The sequence below is a fragment of the Vulpes vulpes genome, chromosome 8, assembly GCF_048418805.1.
Source record: "Vulpes vulpes isolate BD-2025 chromosome 8, VulVul3, whole genome shotgun sequence".
Lineage (NCBI taxonomy): Eukaryota > Metazoa > Chordata > Mammalia > Carnivora > Canidae > Vulpes > Vulpes vulpes.
This window is the reverse complement of record NC_132787.1, coordinates 104,806,962-104,820,749: the sequence shown is the minus strand read 5'-3', so window position 1 is coordinate 104,820,749 and position 13,788 is coordinate 104,806,962. Positions and strand designations below refer to the sequence as shown.

Below are 13,788 nucleotides of genomic sequence, written 5' to 3'. Positions count from 1 at the left end.
CCAGGGTGGCAAGGACAATGTGTTGGGAATTCTCAGGAGCCGCTAACTGGTGAAGTTGGGATTCTCCATCCGGGTTCACGACTTCTCTTCCACGATGCCTCGTCTTCCCTATTCATGTAATCCAACCAATGTCTGCTCACCGGGGCTGCCTCCTTCCTCCCCGCCGCCGTGCCCTACCTGTCTGCTTAGGGGGCCTATCCAAACAGGGTGCACAGTGCCAGGGAGGAAAACGAGGCAGCTCTGCAGCACACTGTTGGCACACAGTGTGGAGAAAGCAGTCAAAGTGGCAGCCCAGGCCAAGCATACACTTGAGCATGGATGTTACCAAACCTGGGGCCGGGTGGGGGGGGGGGGCGGCGGGGGGCTCAGATCAGCCTCACGTGCCTGTCAGGGGGCCTGATGCTTCACGGAGGGGGGTGGGTAGGAATCAGGCCAGAGGGGGGATGTGGGGGGCTTTGTGGATGGAGACAGGCAGGGCTGGCCCCTCTTGCTCATGACTCACTCCTTCATTTCCTTGGGGGAAGGCTGGCCCCCCCATTGTGATGGCCAGAGGTGCAGCACAGACCTCTGGTTTGAGTGGAAGCCCCCACTTCTGCTTTGCTCACCTGCCTAGAGACTACTGTGCTGGTGGTGGGGAGGAGACAGAAGAAAGATGGGACAGAGGGGCTGTAATAATGACCAGGGCTGTGGGTCACTGGGGACCTGCAAATGAAGTAGGAAAGACACATTGGAATAGCTTCAGTTTTGTCTTTCAGGAGACTAGGAGAGGTCAGCAAGGCTCGCTAAATGGGGAGGACTGGACTTTCATAAACACCTTTAAGACGCTTTAAATATCCTGCTCCTTTTAATCCTCAGGAGAACCCCATGTAGTAGGAATTATCGTGCCCATTTGATCAGTAAAGCAACCAACTCGGAAATATCAAGAGGTTTGTCCCAGGTCATCTAATAAATAAGAAGCGAGCCTGGAATTCAGACTTGATTCCAGGGCTGGTCCCCGTCACTCCATCACACTGACTGAATCTGGAAGCAGCTGAACTTCTAGGAAGTTTGTCTTCAGGGCTTTGGAGGATTGATTTGCCTGGGCTTTGCTTCTCCTCCTTCTGAAGTTATCATTTAGCTCAAATGCATGAGTGGTGAGTATGGCCTCCTGGGTTCTTCTCTGCGCACTTCATCCTCCCTTCCCTCCCCACCCAGCCCTCCCCCCGACCCCATGGGGATTTGTTCCTACTTGCAAACCCGTTTGCATAGGTTGCTCTAAGTCTACCAGTTCAGAATGACATTTACAGCTGCTGTCCCCTCTCTGTCCAAACATACGTGTATGCGACCACAGTACCTAGAAAGAGCTCACTATTGTGGCCCCTTATCCAGGGAAGGAGGCGATTAAGAAAAAATTATCAGTAATAAGCCAACAGGAAGCTGATCTTGATTGTGAGGAAATAAACTTATCCTGGGCCTACAACATTGTGCCCTTCCATCCTTATTTTTTTCTTTCTTTTTGAAATTTTAGTTATTTATTCATGAGAGATGGGGGTTGGGGGAGCAGAGACAGAGGGAGAAGCAGGCTTTCTGCTAAGCAGGGAGCCCAGATGCGGGGGTTCTATCCCAGAACCTGAGATCATGATGACCTGAGCCAAAGGCAGATGCTTCACCGACTGAGCCAGCCAGGCGCCCTTTATTTTTCTTTCTTTTTTCAAGTCAACCTTGGAATCCTCTTTCAGACATAGCCTGGAGAGGGGCTTGGCCTGGCAGGAAGGTGAGAGTAGGGAGTTTGAGGATTGGTAGGGAAAGCCCTGATGATCAGGCCCAGAAAGAGGGAGGGAAAGAGAGGGCCCTGGGGCAAACTGCAGGGAGCAGGAGGGTAGCATTTTCATGAGAGATGAGTGGAGGGGGAGGTCCCCAGTTGGGTTTTCTGTGGTTGACTACGGAGGACCACCGGAGGGCAGAAAAAGGCTGACCCAACTCTACCCTTGGCTCACCCCCACTCTTGCAGTCCCACAGCTAGCAAGTCACACTTGGGATGGAGTATTCTGTTTTCCGGCTTCCCTCCAAAGCAGTTTCCTCAACAGGATTCTGAGCATCCTGAAGATGTGAAAGGCGAATGTCAAGTTCAGAGGGAGGAAGGGGCTGCTCTGGAGCCACACAGGGAGCAGCTCACAGTTTTTGAGAATGGCTGACTTTGCTGCCTCGTGGTTGGGAAACAAAAGAACTCCCCGGACAGAAGGGACAGGTGGGTTGTAGGAAGGAAATTTCATAAACAGAATTCGGCATATCTTATGATCTTATTCAGCCTTAAATATGAACCTTATTCTTATTAAATCTTATTCTTATCATTATTCTTATTATTCTTCTTAAATATGAATCTTATTCAGCCTTAAAAATGAACGATATCCTGACCCACGTCACAACATGGATGAACCTGGAGGATGTTATGCTGAGTGAAATAAGCCAGTCACAAAAGGAGAAATATTGTAAGATTCCGCTTACCTAAGGCACTTAGTCAAGTTCAGGAAGGCAAAGACGGATGCTGGTTATGAGAGCCTGGTGGGCGGGGGGATGGGCAGCTAGTGTGTAATGGGGACCCAGTTTCGGTTTGGGACGAAGAGGTTCTAGAGATGCAGGGTGGTGATTGAAGGTTGCACAATAGTGTAGTGAATTTCATGGCATTGATTTGCTCCTTGAAAATGGCTCAAATGGTAAATCATAGCTTATCTATATTTTACTACAATAAAAAAAAGCTAAATCTAATAAAGCCTTTAGATATAACTCCCATTATATATATAAATATATTTATTTTTTATATTAAAAAATATTTAAAAATATATGTATACACACACACACACACACACACACACACAAATACAGGGGTTAGCAAAACAAGTTAAATGACACTATGGAGACCCAATGAGGCCAGTGTAGAATGTGGGACAATCTACAAGAAAACTGGCCTGAACTTTAAAAAGTCAGTGTCACGGGGAAAAAAATAATAGGAGAGTTGTTCTGAATAAAAGAGAACAAAAAGACACAATAACCAAATGTACTGTGTGCACTTAAAATGGACAAACTGAAAAAACATATTTGAAATACCTGGGAACACTTGATTATGGGCTAGATATTAGATAGTATTAAGGAATTAATGTTAGTTTTCTTAGGTGTGAACATGTTACCGTGGTTATGTTTAGAGAATGTCCTTAGTTTCAGGAGATACCTGCCGAAATATATTGAAAAGTCTGGGGGTGACATGGCATGGCATCTGCACCTCACTTTCAAATGATCTAGAAAAAAAACAAAAGCCTCACATACCCAGTGAAGGGGAGAAAGCAAATATGGCAAAGGGGAAATGATTGTTGAATCCTACACTGGTGATGGGTGAACGCTGGAGAATTCTTTCCATTTTTGTGTCTGTTGAAATATTCCTAATAAAAAGTTGAGGGAGAGAATGGCTAAAATGAACAACTCCGGAAATAACTGATATTGGTGAAGATGTGGAGGAAGGGGAGCCCTCTTACACTGTTGGTAGGAGTGCAAACTCATGCAGCCACTCTGGAAAACAGTATGGAAGTTCCTCAAAAAGTTAAAAATAGAGTTATCCTATGACCCAGCAATTGCACTACCAGGTATTCATCCAAAAGGTAAGTGACTAAAAGGGGTACATGCACCCCAATGTTTAGAGCAATGTCCACAATAGCCAAACTATGGAAAGAGCCCAGATGTCCATTGACATGTGAATGGATAGAGAAGATGTGGTAGGGGCACCTGCGTGGCTCAGTCAGTTAAGTGTCTGCCTACGGCTCAGGTCCTGATCTGGGGTCCTGGGATTGAGCCCCAGGTCAGGCACCCTGCGCGGGGGAGGGGACTCTGCTTCTCTCTCTCCCTCTAACCTCCCCCGCCCCATACACACACATCTGCTAGTGCTCTTGCTCTCTCAAATGAATAAATAAAAATCTTAAAAAAAGAAAAAGATGTGGTGGTATATACCTATGATGGAATATTACTCAGCCATGAAAAAGAATGAAACGTTGCCCTTCACAATGACGTGGATGGAGCTAGAGGGTATCACGCCAAGCAAAACTGGTCAGTTAGAAAAAGGCAAATACCATGATTTCACTCATATGTGGTATTTCAGAAACAAAACAGATGAACATAGGGGAAGGGACGGAAAAAGTAAGAGGATAATTGAGAGGGAGGTAAACCATAAGAGACTCTTAACTCCAGGAAATAAACAGGGTGGCTGGGGTGGAGGTGAGTAGGGGGACGGGGTTAGGGGTGATGGGCTTTCAGGAGGGCAGGGAGTGAGCACTGGGTGTTCTGTGCAACTGATGAACACTCAATCCTACCTCTAAAACGAATAAAAAGAAGTTGGGACAGAAAAATTCTAGCTGTGCGACCTTGGGCAGTCTCCTTGCCTCCTTGGCCTTCCTTCCTTCACCTGAAAAGGCCTGAAAGCCGCCCACACGGTTGTCTGGGTTGCAAGCCCGAAGCACCTGGCTCAGGTGCCCAGGGGCTGCGGGGTGGCTGTCACCATGAGGGTTAACAGGCGGTCCCTGGCAGGTGTCTGGGGGAGTGCGCAGTGGCTTTGAGAAAGCCGCTGAGCTCCCCGGCCCGGGCCTCTGCCTGTGGGGGTGGATGGGGAAGTGACCCCTTAGGGGCCACCTCGCCCTGCCAGCTGGAGGGAGGAGGATGGGTAAAGGCGCAACCGCGAGGGGCGGGGCGGCGGGAGCGCGGGCCCGGAAGTGGGGGCGGGGCTTGGCGCCGAGGCCCCGCCCCCTAGAAGCTGGGGGCGGAGCCTCTCCCTCCCCGCCGGCCAATCGGGGAGCAGATGTCAAAACGGGCGCCCAGAGGAAACGAAAAGGAGCCGCAGACGCCCGGTGCCTGGTGCCGGCGCGTGGCGGCCGCGGCGCGCGTCCTGTCGCGGCGCCCGGGTCCCCCGGTCTGGCCGTGCGCCCCCGTCTCTCTCCGGGCCGCAGGGCAGAGAGGAGGCACCGGGGGCCCGAAGCCCGGCCGGGAGGGCTCCTCGTGGTGTGACCTCCGAGCGGAGCCACGTAGCTTTCGGCGCCCGCTTCCTCTTGGAAAGTCCGAGCAGCCGGAGCGCGGGGGAGGGAGCACGGGACGTGCCCCCGTGACTCACCGTCGGGAGGGCTGAAGGGAGAATGGCGGCGACCTTTCTTTCTGCCTCGTGCTACCTACTTCTGGTCTTTCCCAGTTTCCTACAGCGCGCCCGTGTTGTTTGGGGAGTCAGGAAAAAGTGAAGCTAAGAACGAAGCCAAATTCTGGCTGGCTCAGAGTGATACTTTCATGGGTTCCTGTACATACAGAGAATATAACAGGAGCTAAGCAAAAAGCACATGGTGCCCGACACAGCACCCGAAAGGAGCACTTGGGTTGTGGATGATGCGAAATCGGAATGTGAGTTGGGTAGTGGAGGATACCAGGGCATCCTTGATACATTTATTAGATGTGATAATGGCTTTATCAGCCATAAAATCATCCCTAACAATACCCATTTTTCTGGAGCTGGATGCTGAAGGTGGAATTGACAATGCCTGCGAGTTGCTTTAAAACTAAGGATGCTAGACCAAAGTTTTAGTCATTGCTTTGTCTAAGGGCTAGGATCGTCACTGATCTTTCTCTGAGGCTTGAGAAAACATTAAACACAATATGTACATGGTATTAAGAAATGGAAGAAACAGACCCAAGTGAGGAGGGGGATCTTCCCTACCTCTGACCTCTTTCTAATATCTAGAAAAGACCCTGTAAAAAGTCCAGTGTTTCTCTTAGTGACAGCCCTAAGAGTGTTTGCAGATTTTGGAACTTTTCACAGGGGAAACATTTATTTCTTGGTTATTAACATTTCTTTCTCTTCATTTCTGGCATTTTGCCACCTGCACGGCAAATGTCTGGCAAATCTGAAAAACCAAATACAAAGTAAAACAAAAACTGTTAATGAATTCGTGTCTGCCTCATGACAATGCAGGTTTTCAATCTCTTCAGACTACCTGATGCCCAATAAGCAGTAGATGAATTCCCAGTTCTTCAAGCTTTCAAGATGTTTTTGCTCAGCTTCTGATTTTCAAAAATGCTGACATAGGGGAGGGTGGTCTGACACCAGGCACAAGTTCAGTGGCAAACTGTACCAAGGGCCCTCTCTGGCATTTAGTTAACTCGGCTTTACAAAGGACTGTGCATTTTTTACCAGAATTATCGCGCTGATCTCATTTTATTAATGATCCCACAGGTTAGGTCGGGCGACAAGTCCCATTTTACATAGGAGGGCAAGGAATCTTTTACAACCAGGTGAGGGACACAGCAACTGCACTGCGGGACTCAGTGGCCAGCGACCCTAACCGTTAGGCTGCACGGTTGTCACCGACCCTGCGGCCGCCAGGTCAGCCGGAACTCGAGGACCCCCAAACCCCCACCCAGGGACACGTACCTAAACGGTCGCAACCCCGCGCTCGTCTCTCGCAGCCAGGGGCGTTTCCAGGCATTTGCACCAAGCTCATTTGCAAAACCACTCGCCTCAACCCGCGAAAACGGTTCGGGGGTGGGGGAACGGTCTCCCGCCCGCTCCCGGCGGCCTCCAATCGCGTTGCTTCATTCAATCCCGAGCGGTTCCCGGGTAGGCGAGTCCCGCGCGCGCCACGGCCACCGAATCGCGCGGGGGCTGCACCCTTCGCCCGGGGGGGGGGCCCGCAGGGGCCGGGCGGCGGCGCCCCTCGCGCGGCCGGCGGGCCCGGGGGTCCGGGGGGTCCCGGGGGTCCCCGAGGGGTCCCGCAGGGTCCCGGGCGGCCGGCGGCGGGGGCTCCCGCGCGGCTCTCGAATCGCGGACGTCCGGGCGGCGCATCCAATGGGAAGGCGGCGCCTGGCCACGCCCACCGCGCGCGCCCCTCCGCGGTGGGCTTTTAAAGGCCGGGCCGGCGGCGCGGGGGCTCCCCGGACCCGCGCGCCGCCGCCGCCCAGCCGCCCGCCGCCGCCGCCATGCTCTCCGTCCGCGTCCCGCTCGCCACCATCGCGGACCCCCAGCAGCAGCAGCAGCAGCTCCAGCTCTCGCCCCTCAAGGGGCTCAGCCTGGCGGACAAGGAGAACACGGTGAGCGCGCGCGCGGGCCCGGGGGCGGGGGGCCTGAGGGCCGGGGCTGCCCCTCACCGCGCGTCTCCCCGCAGCCCCCGGCCCTCAGCGGCACCCGCGTGCTGGCCAGCAAGACCGCCCGGAGGATCTTCCAGGAGCCCGGCGAGCCGGTGAGTGGCGGGGCGGCCGGCGGGGAAGCGGCCTGTGCGGGCGGGGCGCTGCCGGCAGGGGGCGCCCGCCGCCTGTTGGCGCCAAAGCCTCATTGTCTCCTGCGTTTCTAGCCCAGCCACTCCCCGGCCCGCGCTCCTTTCCCGCCAAGGCATTGCCTCCCGCTCCTGCCTGCCCTTCCTCACACTTGCGCAGACTCCCCCCTTTTCCCCTCTTGCACCCCGGTCGTGTTCTCCGTACGATGCCGCGTGTGACAGCTGACACTTCACACGCCGAACCACCCGGGATTGCCGGTAACTGAACGCGCTTGGCCGCAAAAAGTGGCGATTTCATGTGGTTCGCCCTACCAGGGACCTCTCATTACTTTCTCGCCCCCACAGAAAACTAAGGTACTTGCCTCCAGCGCGGAGGAGGAACCACTGCTGAGAGAAAACCCCCGCCGCTTTGTCATCTTCCCTATCGAGTACCATGATATTTGGCAGATGTATAAGAAAGCGGAGGCTTCCTTTTGGACAGCCGAAGAGGTAACCCGAGGCAGGAGCTGGGGCCCTACAAGGTTAAGCGTAAGCGTTGCCCCCAGAGGAAATCCCCTGCAGGAGTGGATGCAACTTGCTTGAAATATACTTGACTCTTCCTCTTGCCCCCTCTTGGGGATGGTTGCCCACTGAGGATGTGAGATGTTCTAAGTGGCAAAGGGAGCTGTGCATGGGAGGGATGTTCCCGATTAAGGGGTGTCAGGACACTTAACAGAAGAAGGTCTGAGGGTTACTATGTGTGTGTACGGCCCCACATGCTTACCGTCCCTTGTGAACCTCTTAAACCTCAGGTGGATCTTTCCAAGGACATTCAGCACTGGGAATCCCTGAAGCCTGAGGAGAGATATTTTATATCCCATGTTCTGGCTTTCTTTGCAGCGAGCGATGGCATAGTAAATGAAAACTTGGTGAGTTTCCAAAAAAACATCTGCTCTCGTTCGCTTCCAGATTAAAGAGACGGGCCAAGTCATTCCAGAAAAAAAACTAATCCTCTTTCCTCATCTTTTTAAGTTCTGTATTTGTAAGCTGGTAGTTCTATTACGTGGTGTTTCCTGTTTTATAATCTACTTTGCAGTTGTTTCTTCTTTAGGGTTAGTCATTGTCCCCCCTCCGGGCTCAAGAAGCTTAAAGACAATGTCAAGTGGTAGGAATAGGTTTACTCCTTATGACTATGACATTGTTTCTTTTTTGTGGCTTTGCTTTTTAAAAAATTTGATTCCATATTTGTCTTATTGTGAGTGGTTCCTTCCTGCAGTGGATTAGGAAGAAATGAAGAATGTTTGCAGAATCCCTATAAAATAGACATTATCTGTTTCCTGATCTGTAAATCGAGGTAAAATTTTGGCATGAAATGTCCAGCTTTACCCCAGAATAGTGAAGACGTATTGTTTCTAAAAATAGAAACAAACCTTATAATATTACAAAGGGAGTGTGATGTATCCAGGATCCTGAGTGGGTGTTCCTGGAGCTGAATTGTGATGTGTTTTACCACTAGGTGGAGCGGTTTAGCCAAGAAGTTCAGATTACCGAAGCCCGCTGTTTCTATGGCTTCCAAATTGCCATGGAAAACATCCACTCTGAGATGTATAGTCTCCTCATTGACACTTATATTAAAGATCCCAAAGAAAGGTGAGTATTTGGGTGGTCTGCCAACGTGTTCAGGATTCACTAATTGTTAAAATATTTCAAGTTTTCGCGTTTACATAGGGGTAGAAGGATTCCAAGTGACTAGGCAGGCAGACAAGGCAGTTTCTACTGCCCCTGGTCCTGTGTGCTCTGAGGAAGAGGCCTAAACTCACTTTATTAGCCAGTCACTTAAAAACAAGTCATGAGGGACGCCTCGGTGGGTCAGTTGTTGAGCGTCTGCCATCAGCTCAGGACATGATCTGAGGTTTCCGGGATCGGGTCCCGTATCGGGCTCCCGGTGCATGGAGCCTGCTTCTCCCTCTGCCTGTGTTCTGCTGCGTCTCTCTCTGTGTCTCCCATGAATAAATAAATAAAATCTTTTTTTAAATAAAGTCTTAAAAAAAAAAAGTCATGAGGTTACTCCATTTTTAGAGGTGGGAGTATACTGTTGGTCATTGAATCCAATGTCTTTCTTCCAAAACAAAACACATCCATTGAGGCTGTACGATGAAGGAAATCCTAGGTCTGACAGTTTTTACTCATGTGCAAATCTGTTAACCTCAAACGAGAAGCTGGGGCAAAGTGGAGGGGAATAGAGGACACATCCAAATAGAACATTACTTTTCCTCTTAAAGACCTTGAAATGTGGTACAGAAAATAAGTTTAAGAGAGAGATTCTAGAGTGAAGCAAAGGCAGCAGTTTACTGATAGATGAGTTTAGGCACAGGACTGTGTGAGGAGATGGGTTTGCATTATGGGATCACAGAGGAGAAATCAAGGTAGCTTGAGGCCGGTTTTACATTTTCCAGATTGGAGAGGAGGAGAAAGTAAGAAATGGCTGTGTGAGTGGTCTAGATACCAAGGTCAACTTCAGGATGAGAGTCCTGCGTGGTACAGAAGTGATAGAGCTGTAAAGTAGGCTCTTGTGGCTTATCTGGAATAATGTGAAGGGGAAAAATGAGTGGTGGCTTGGAAGGACTGGCAGGCTTCGGGAGACAAGTTTATAGACCGAAATGAGGAAGGATAAACGTAGGCTTGACTGAGATAAATAAACAGAATGGGCAGTAGGATCAGGAGGGTCTGGTGGTTCAAAAGCTAGGCAGAGGCAGACCCTGGTCTCAGGATGTCGACGTGGAAAGAGAATGAAGAGAGCAATGTGGTTGCTCTGATGACCTTGGGTTCAGAAGACAAGGTCACCTGATAAAGGGACAGGTTGGGGAATCTAGACTCCCAAGCTGGGCACAGAGATAACAATGAAGACGGAAGAGGATAATAAGGAAGAAATAGGCAAGTCGGGGGGACAGTTGATTTACTTTCCTGATCTGGGATCATCAGTGTAGTATAGACTTATAAGTAGGAAGCAAGCTCAGATTATTCGGTTTATTGGCTTTAATTATTTTATTATATCCATATGGCATTTGGGGCCTATATAATTAGCCTGATATGATTAGTGAAGATGGTGCTACCTAGGAAGATCATGGTCAGCGTAGCTTAAATAGTCTTAGCAGTTAAGATTTTATGGCTTCTCAAGTTTAAAGAGGGCCTGTGAACCTTGTCATGACCTGGACTTGATAATGATAAAGCCGATAAATGTTCTGGGTGTAATAGACTAAGATTTTTAAGGTTAGTAGATCTCAGGGCTCCTTGTGAAGTAAAGAATACCTATATTGGTATTAACAGGAGCCAAATGAATGTTGGGATTTTAAAAAGCACTTGGAGGGGGTGGGAAGCAAAAAAGGAAATGAGAAAACATTTCAGTTTTGAGTCTCGATTTCGTCTTGGTCCCAGTGTTCTCTACATGTTTGTGGTAGGAAGTCTTTGCTGTAATTGCTGACACTCTGGGTGTCTCCTAGGGAATTTCTCTTCAACGCCATTGAGACGATGCCTTGTGTAAAGAAGAAGGCAGATTGGGCCTTGCGTTGGATTGGGGACAAAGAAGCTACCTATGGTAAGGCCACTTGGCCCCACGGATGCCTGAGTTTCATCCTCTAAGTGACATCATGGAGTTTGTTGGCCCTTCCTGTGCACATGCACGGTTGCTCACCGGAACCATGTCGGTGTTAACTTTTCACAGGAGAGCGAGTTGTGGCCTTTGCTGCCGTGGAAGGAATCTTCTTTTCGGGTTCTTTTGCGTCGATATTCTGGCTCAAGAAACGGGGCCTGATGCCTGGCCTCACGTTTTCCAATGAACTTATTAGCAGAGATGAGGTGAGTCTAATTCAGGCTAATGTGCACCCCAAACATCTACAACTCTTTGGTTCACTGAAGGGAACTCGATAAAATGTTGCCTCATGTCCACATTGAACATGTGAGTTCAGCCATATCTGGGCTTGGTAGAACATGAAATATATTGAAAGTACTTGTATTCTCAATACTTGTCCAGTCTCCTGTATGAGCCTACTGTGCTCCAAAGTTGGTCGATAAGCATCCTAAAGGAAGTGAGAATCCTTCTGGTCCAGTGTCCTGTCTTTGACTGCACTTGGATTAAGCCGGAGGGAAAGGCGAAGATGTCTAGATGCTCTCATTTGATTCTAGTTGGCAAAGCCAGAGCCACGGACCCTGTGATGCTTGGAGCCCAGTGACCAATGAGTTGATCTTGCTTTGTAAGAAGTTCTTCCTTCTGATCTAGGAAGATCAGGGTTACTTGGCGCTAAGACTTGTAGACTCCATTCACTGGCAGTTGCATCACTGATTTCCTGACCATTAGGTTGTAAATCTCAAAACCAGCCAAGTCAATCTCAAAGCAGCCTAGTCACTGCTGGGAATAGTGGCAAAATGAGAGCTCACGGATGTAGAAAAAAATGCTTTGAGCTGAAGTCCTACCCTGTCCTGTGCTCCTGTATGGGGCAGCAGGGAACAGACTTGGCCTGCTGTCATTGCCCTGGGTAGCAGTGTTGAGGGCCTTGGGATGAGGCTGAACCTGCCGTGACCTACACAGAGCAGATGGCAGTTGAAATCCTTTTCCCTTTGACAGTTTTAAGTGCTTTTAGTATGGTCACACGAGACATATGAGGAGAATGCAGAAAAGGGTAAAGCCATTTCCTGTTTCACGTTAACGATAGACGTCTAGTTTTATAGTGATCTTAAACCTTTTCTTCTAGGGTTTACACTGTGACTTTGCCTGCCTGATGTTCAAACACCTGGTCCACAAACCTTCAGAGCAGAGGGTGAAGGAAATAATTATCAATGCCGTTAGGATAGAACAGGTGGGTGATATATGAGGGTCTCTTGTGCTCACCAGAAGAGGTCTTTATGCTTCTGTTCTATTGAGAAGCTGTGTTTCGATCCCTAGGAGTTCCTCACAGAGGCCTTGCCAGTGAAGCTCATTGGGATGAATTGCACGTTAATGAAGCAGTATATTGAATTCGTGGCAGACCGACTTATGCTGGAGCTTGGTTTTAGCAAGGTACAGTATTGTTTATAGCCTGCTGGTTCTCCTGAAACTGCTGTTCTGTATTTAAATTTTCCTGTGAACCTTTTCAGGTTTTCAGAGTAGAAAATCCATTTGACTTTATGGAGAATATTTCACTGGAAGGGAAGACTAACTTCTTTGAGAAGAGAGTAGGCGAGTATCAGAGGATGGGAGTGATGTCAAGTCCAACAGAGAATTCTTTTACCTTGGATGCTGACTTCTAAGTGAATGAAGATGTGCTCTTTGCTGATTTTTTTTCCCCTTTCTCATCCAAAAAAAAAAAAAAAAAAAAAAAAATCAGCTACTTGAAGTGTATCAAACCAGCTACACCATGAATCATCCATAACGTTCATTAATAGTATTGTTAAAACTGTGTAGCTACCTCATAAGCAAGCCTGTTGATCAGTTAATGCTAGTCGTCTCACCCAGAAAGAAGCATAGACAAAAAGCTACTCGGATTCTTAATGAAAGATATTGGCCGTGTTTGGCTTTTGCGGGCAGGCTGGCTGTCCACTGACTTCACAGTGGCTCTCGGTGGCAGTCAGGTCTCAAAAGTGTGGGGACTCAAGTGAGTCTGATCTAGCATGATTAATCAGTTACTCTAAGGCCCTTGGGCGGTGTCAGCCTCTGTGCTTCAAAGCAGATTTTTAAGTTTACGTACCGATTTTTATATAAAACTGGCACTTTACACACAAATAAACATAGTTTGTACTGTTGAAATAAAGGCTTGATTTAACTTAATCTGGTTTCTGGCCCAAATGCAGAGCATTCTATTGACCACTAATGGGAGCCAGTTTGCAATTGACTAGGTAACCAAAAAGTCCGTCAAACCTGTGTGAATCAAGCATGTTATTTCTGTTAATTTTCTATAATGAATTGATGTTCTCTTTAATCAAATTTAAAGTCAATCCTTCATATACCTAGGTATTAGCCACTTGGTGCCATGAAGAAACGCAGGTTGTGTTTTTTATTTTGGAGGCCAGGTCAAGTATTGTGGAATAAGAGGGGAAAGGAGGTTCTAATTCTTAAATCATTAGAGCTTGAAGTGTGATGTAGGCTGACTGCTGGTCGCCTGGGGGTGTGCGAGGAGCAGCATCCTTTTATTTCTCAAATCACATTTTCCCCCACCTTGAGTTCTTATAGAAGATCCTTAGCTCCTTAGCTGTAGGGTCTGAGATAATATTGTAAATTGATTTTGAAATCAATCCTTGCACGAATTGACCCACTTAGGATCTTGCTCCAATTAAGTGGCACGACCAGAACTGAAATTGGCTCCCCGGAAAGTTGAGCATTTTCTCTGATTTGGTCTAATTTGTAAGTAGGTAATGTTGACATAATCCATTTGTGTCTACTACATGTTTTTTCAATTAGATATTTTTTCTGTTTTTTTGTTCTTTTATATCTGGTTCATATTTTGAAATAATTGCTCAGTTAGTGCAGTTCATGATTGGAGCAGATAGTCTTCAGGGCACTTACTTCCAG

At 48.6% G+C, this 13,788-nt stretch overlaps 1 protein-coding gene across 1 annotated transcript; it reads left to right on the top strand.

Annotated features, from left to right (window-relative positions):
- The first annotated feature begins 6,907 nt into the window (after positions 1–6,907).
- Positions 6,908–13,020, top strand: RRM2 (ribonucleotide reductase regulatory subunit M2). The gene is made up of 10 exons (XM_072767726.1): positions 6,908–7,086; positions 7,161–7,235; positions 7,614–7,757; positions 8,060–8,176; positions 8,764–8,897; positions 10,748–10,842; positions 10,969–11,102; positions 11,996–12,100; positions 12,187–12,300; positions 12,378–13,020. The coding sequence occupies exons 1-10, from the start codon at positions 6,976–6,978 to the stop codon at positions 12,528–12,530; spliced, it is 1,182 nt and encodes a 393-aa protein (XP_072623827.1). The 5' UTR covers positions 6,908–6,975; the 3' UTR covers positions 12,531–13,020.
- Positions 13,021–13,788: the final 768 nt, after the last annotated feature.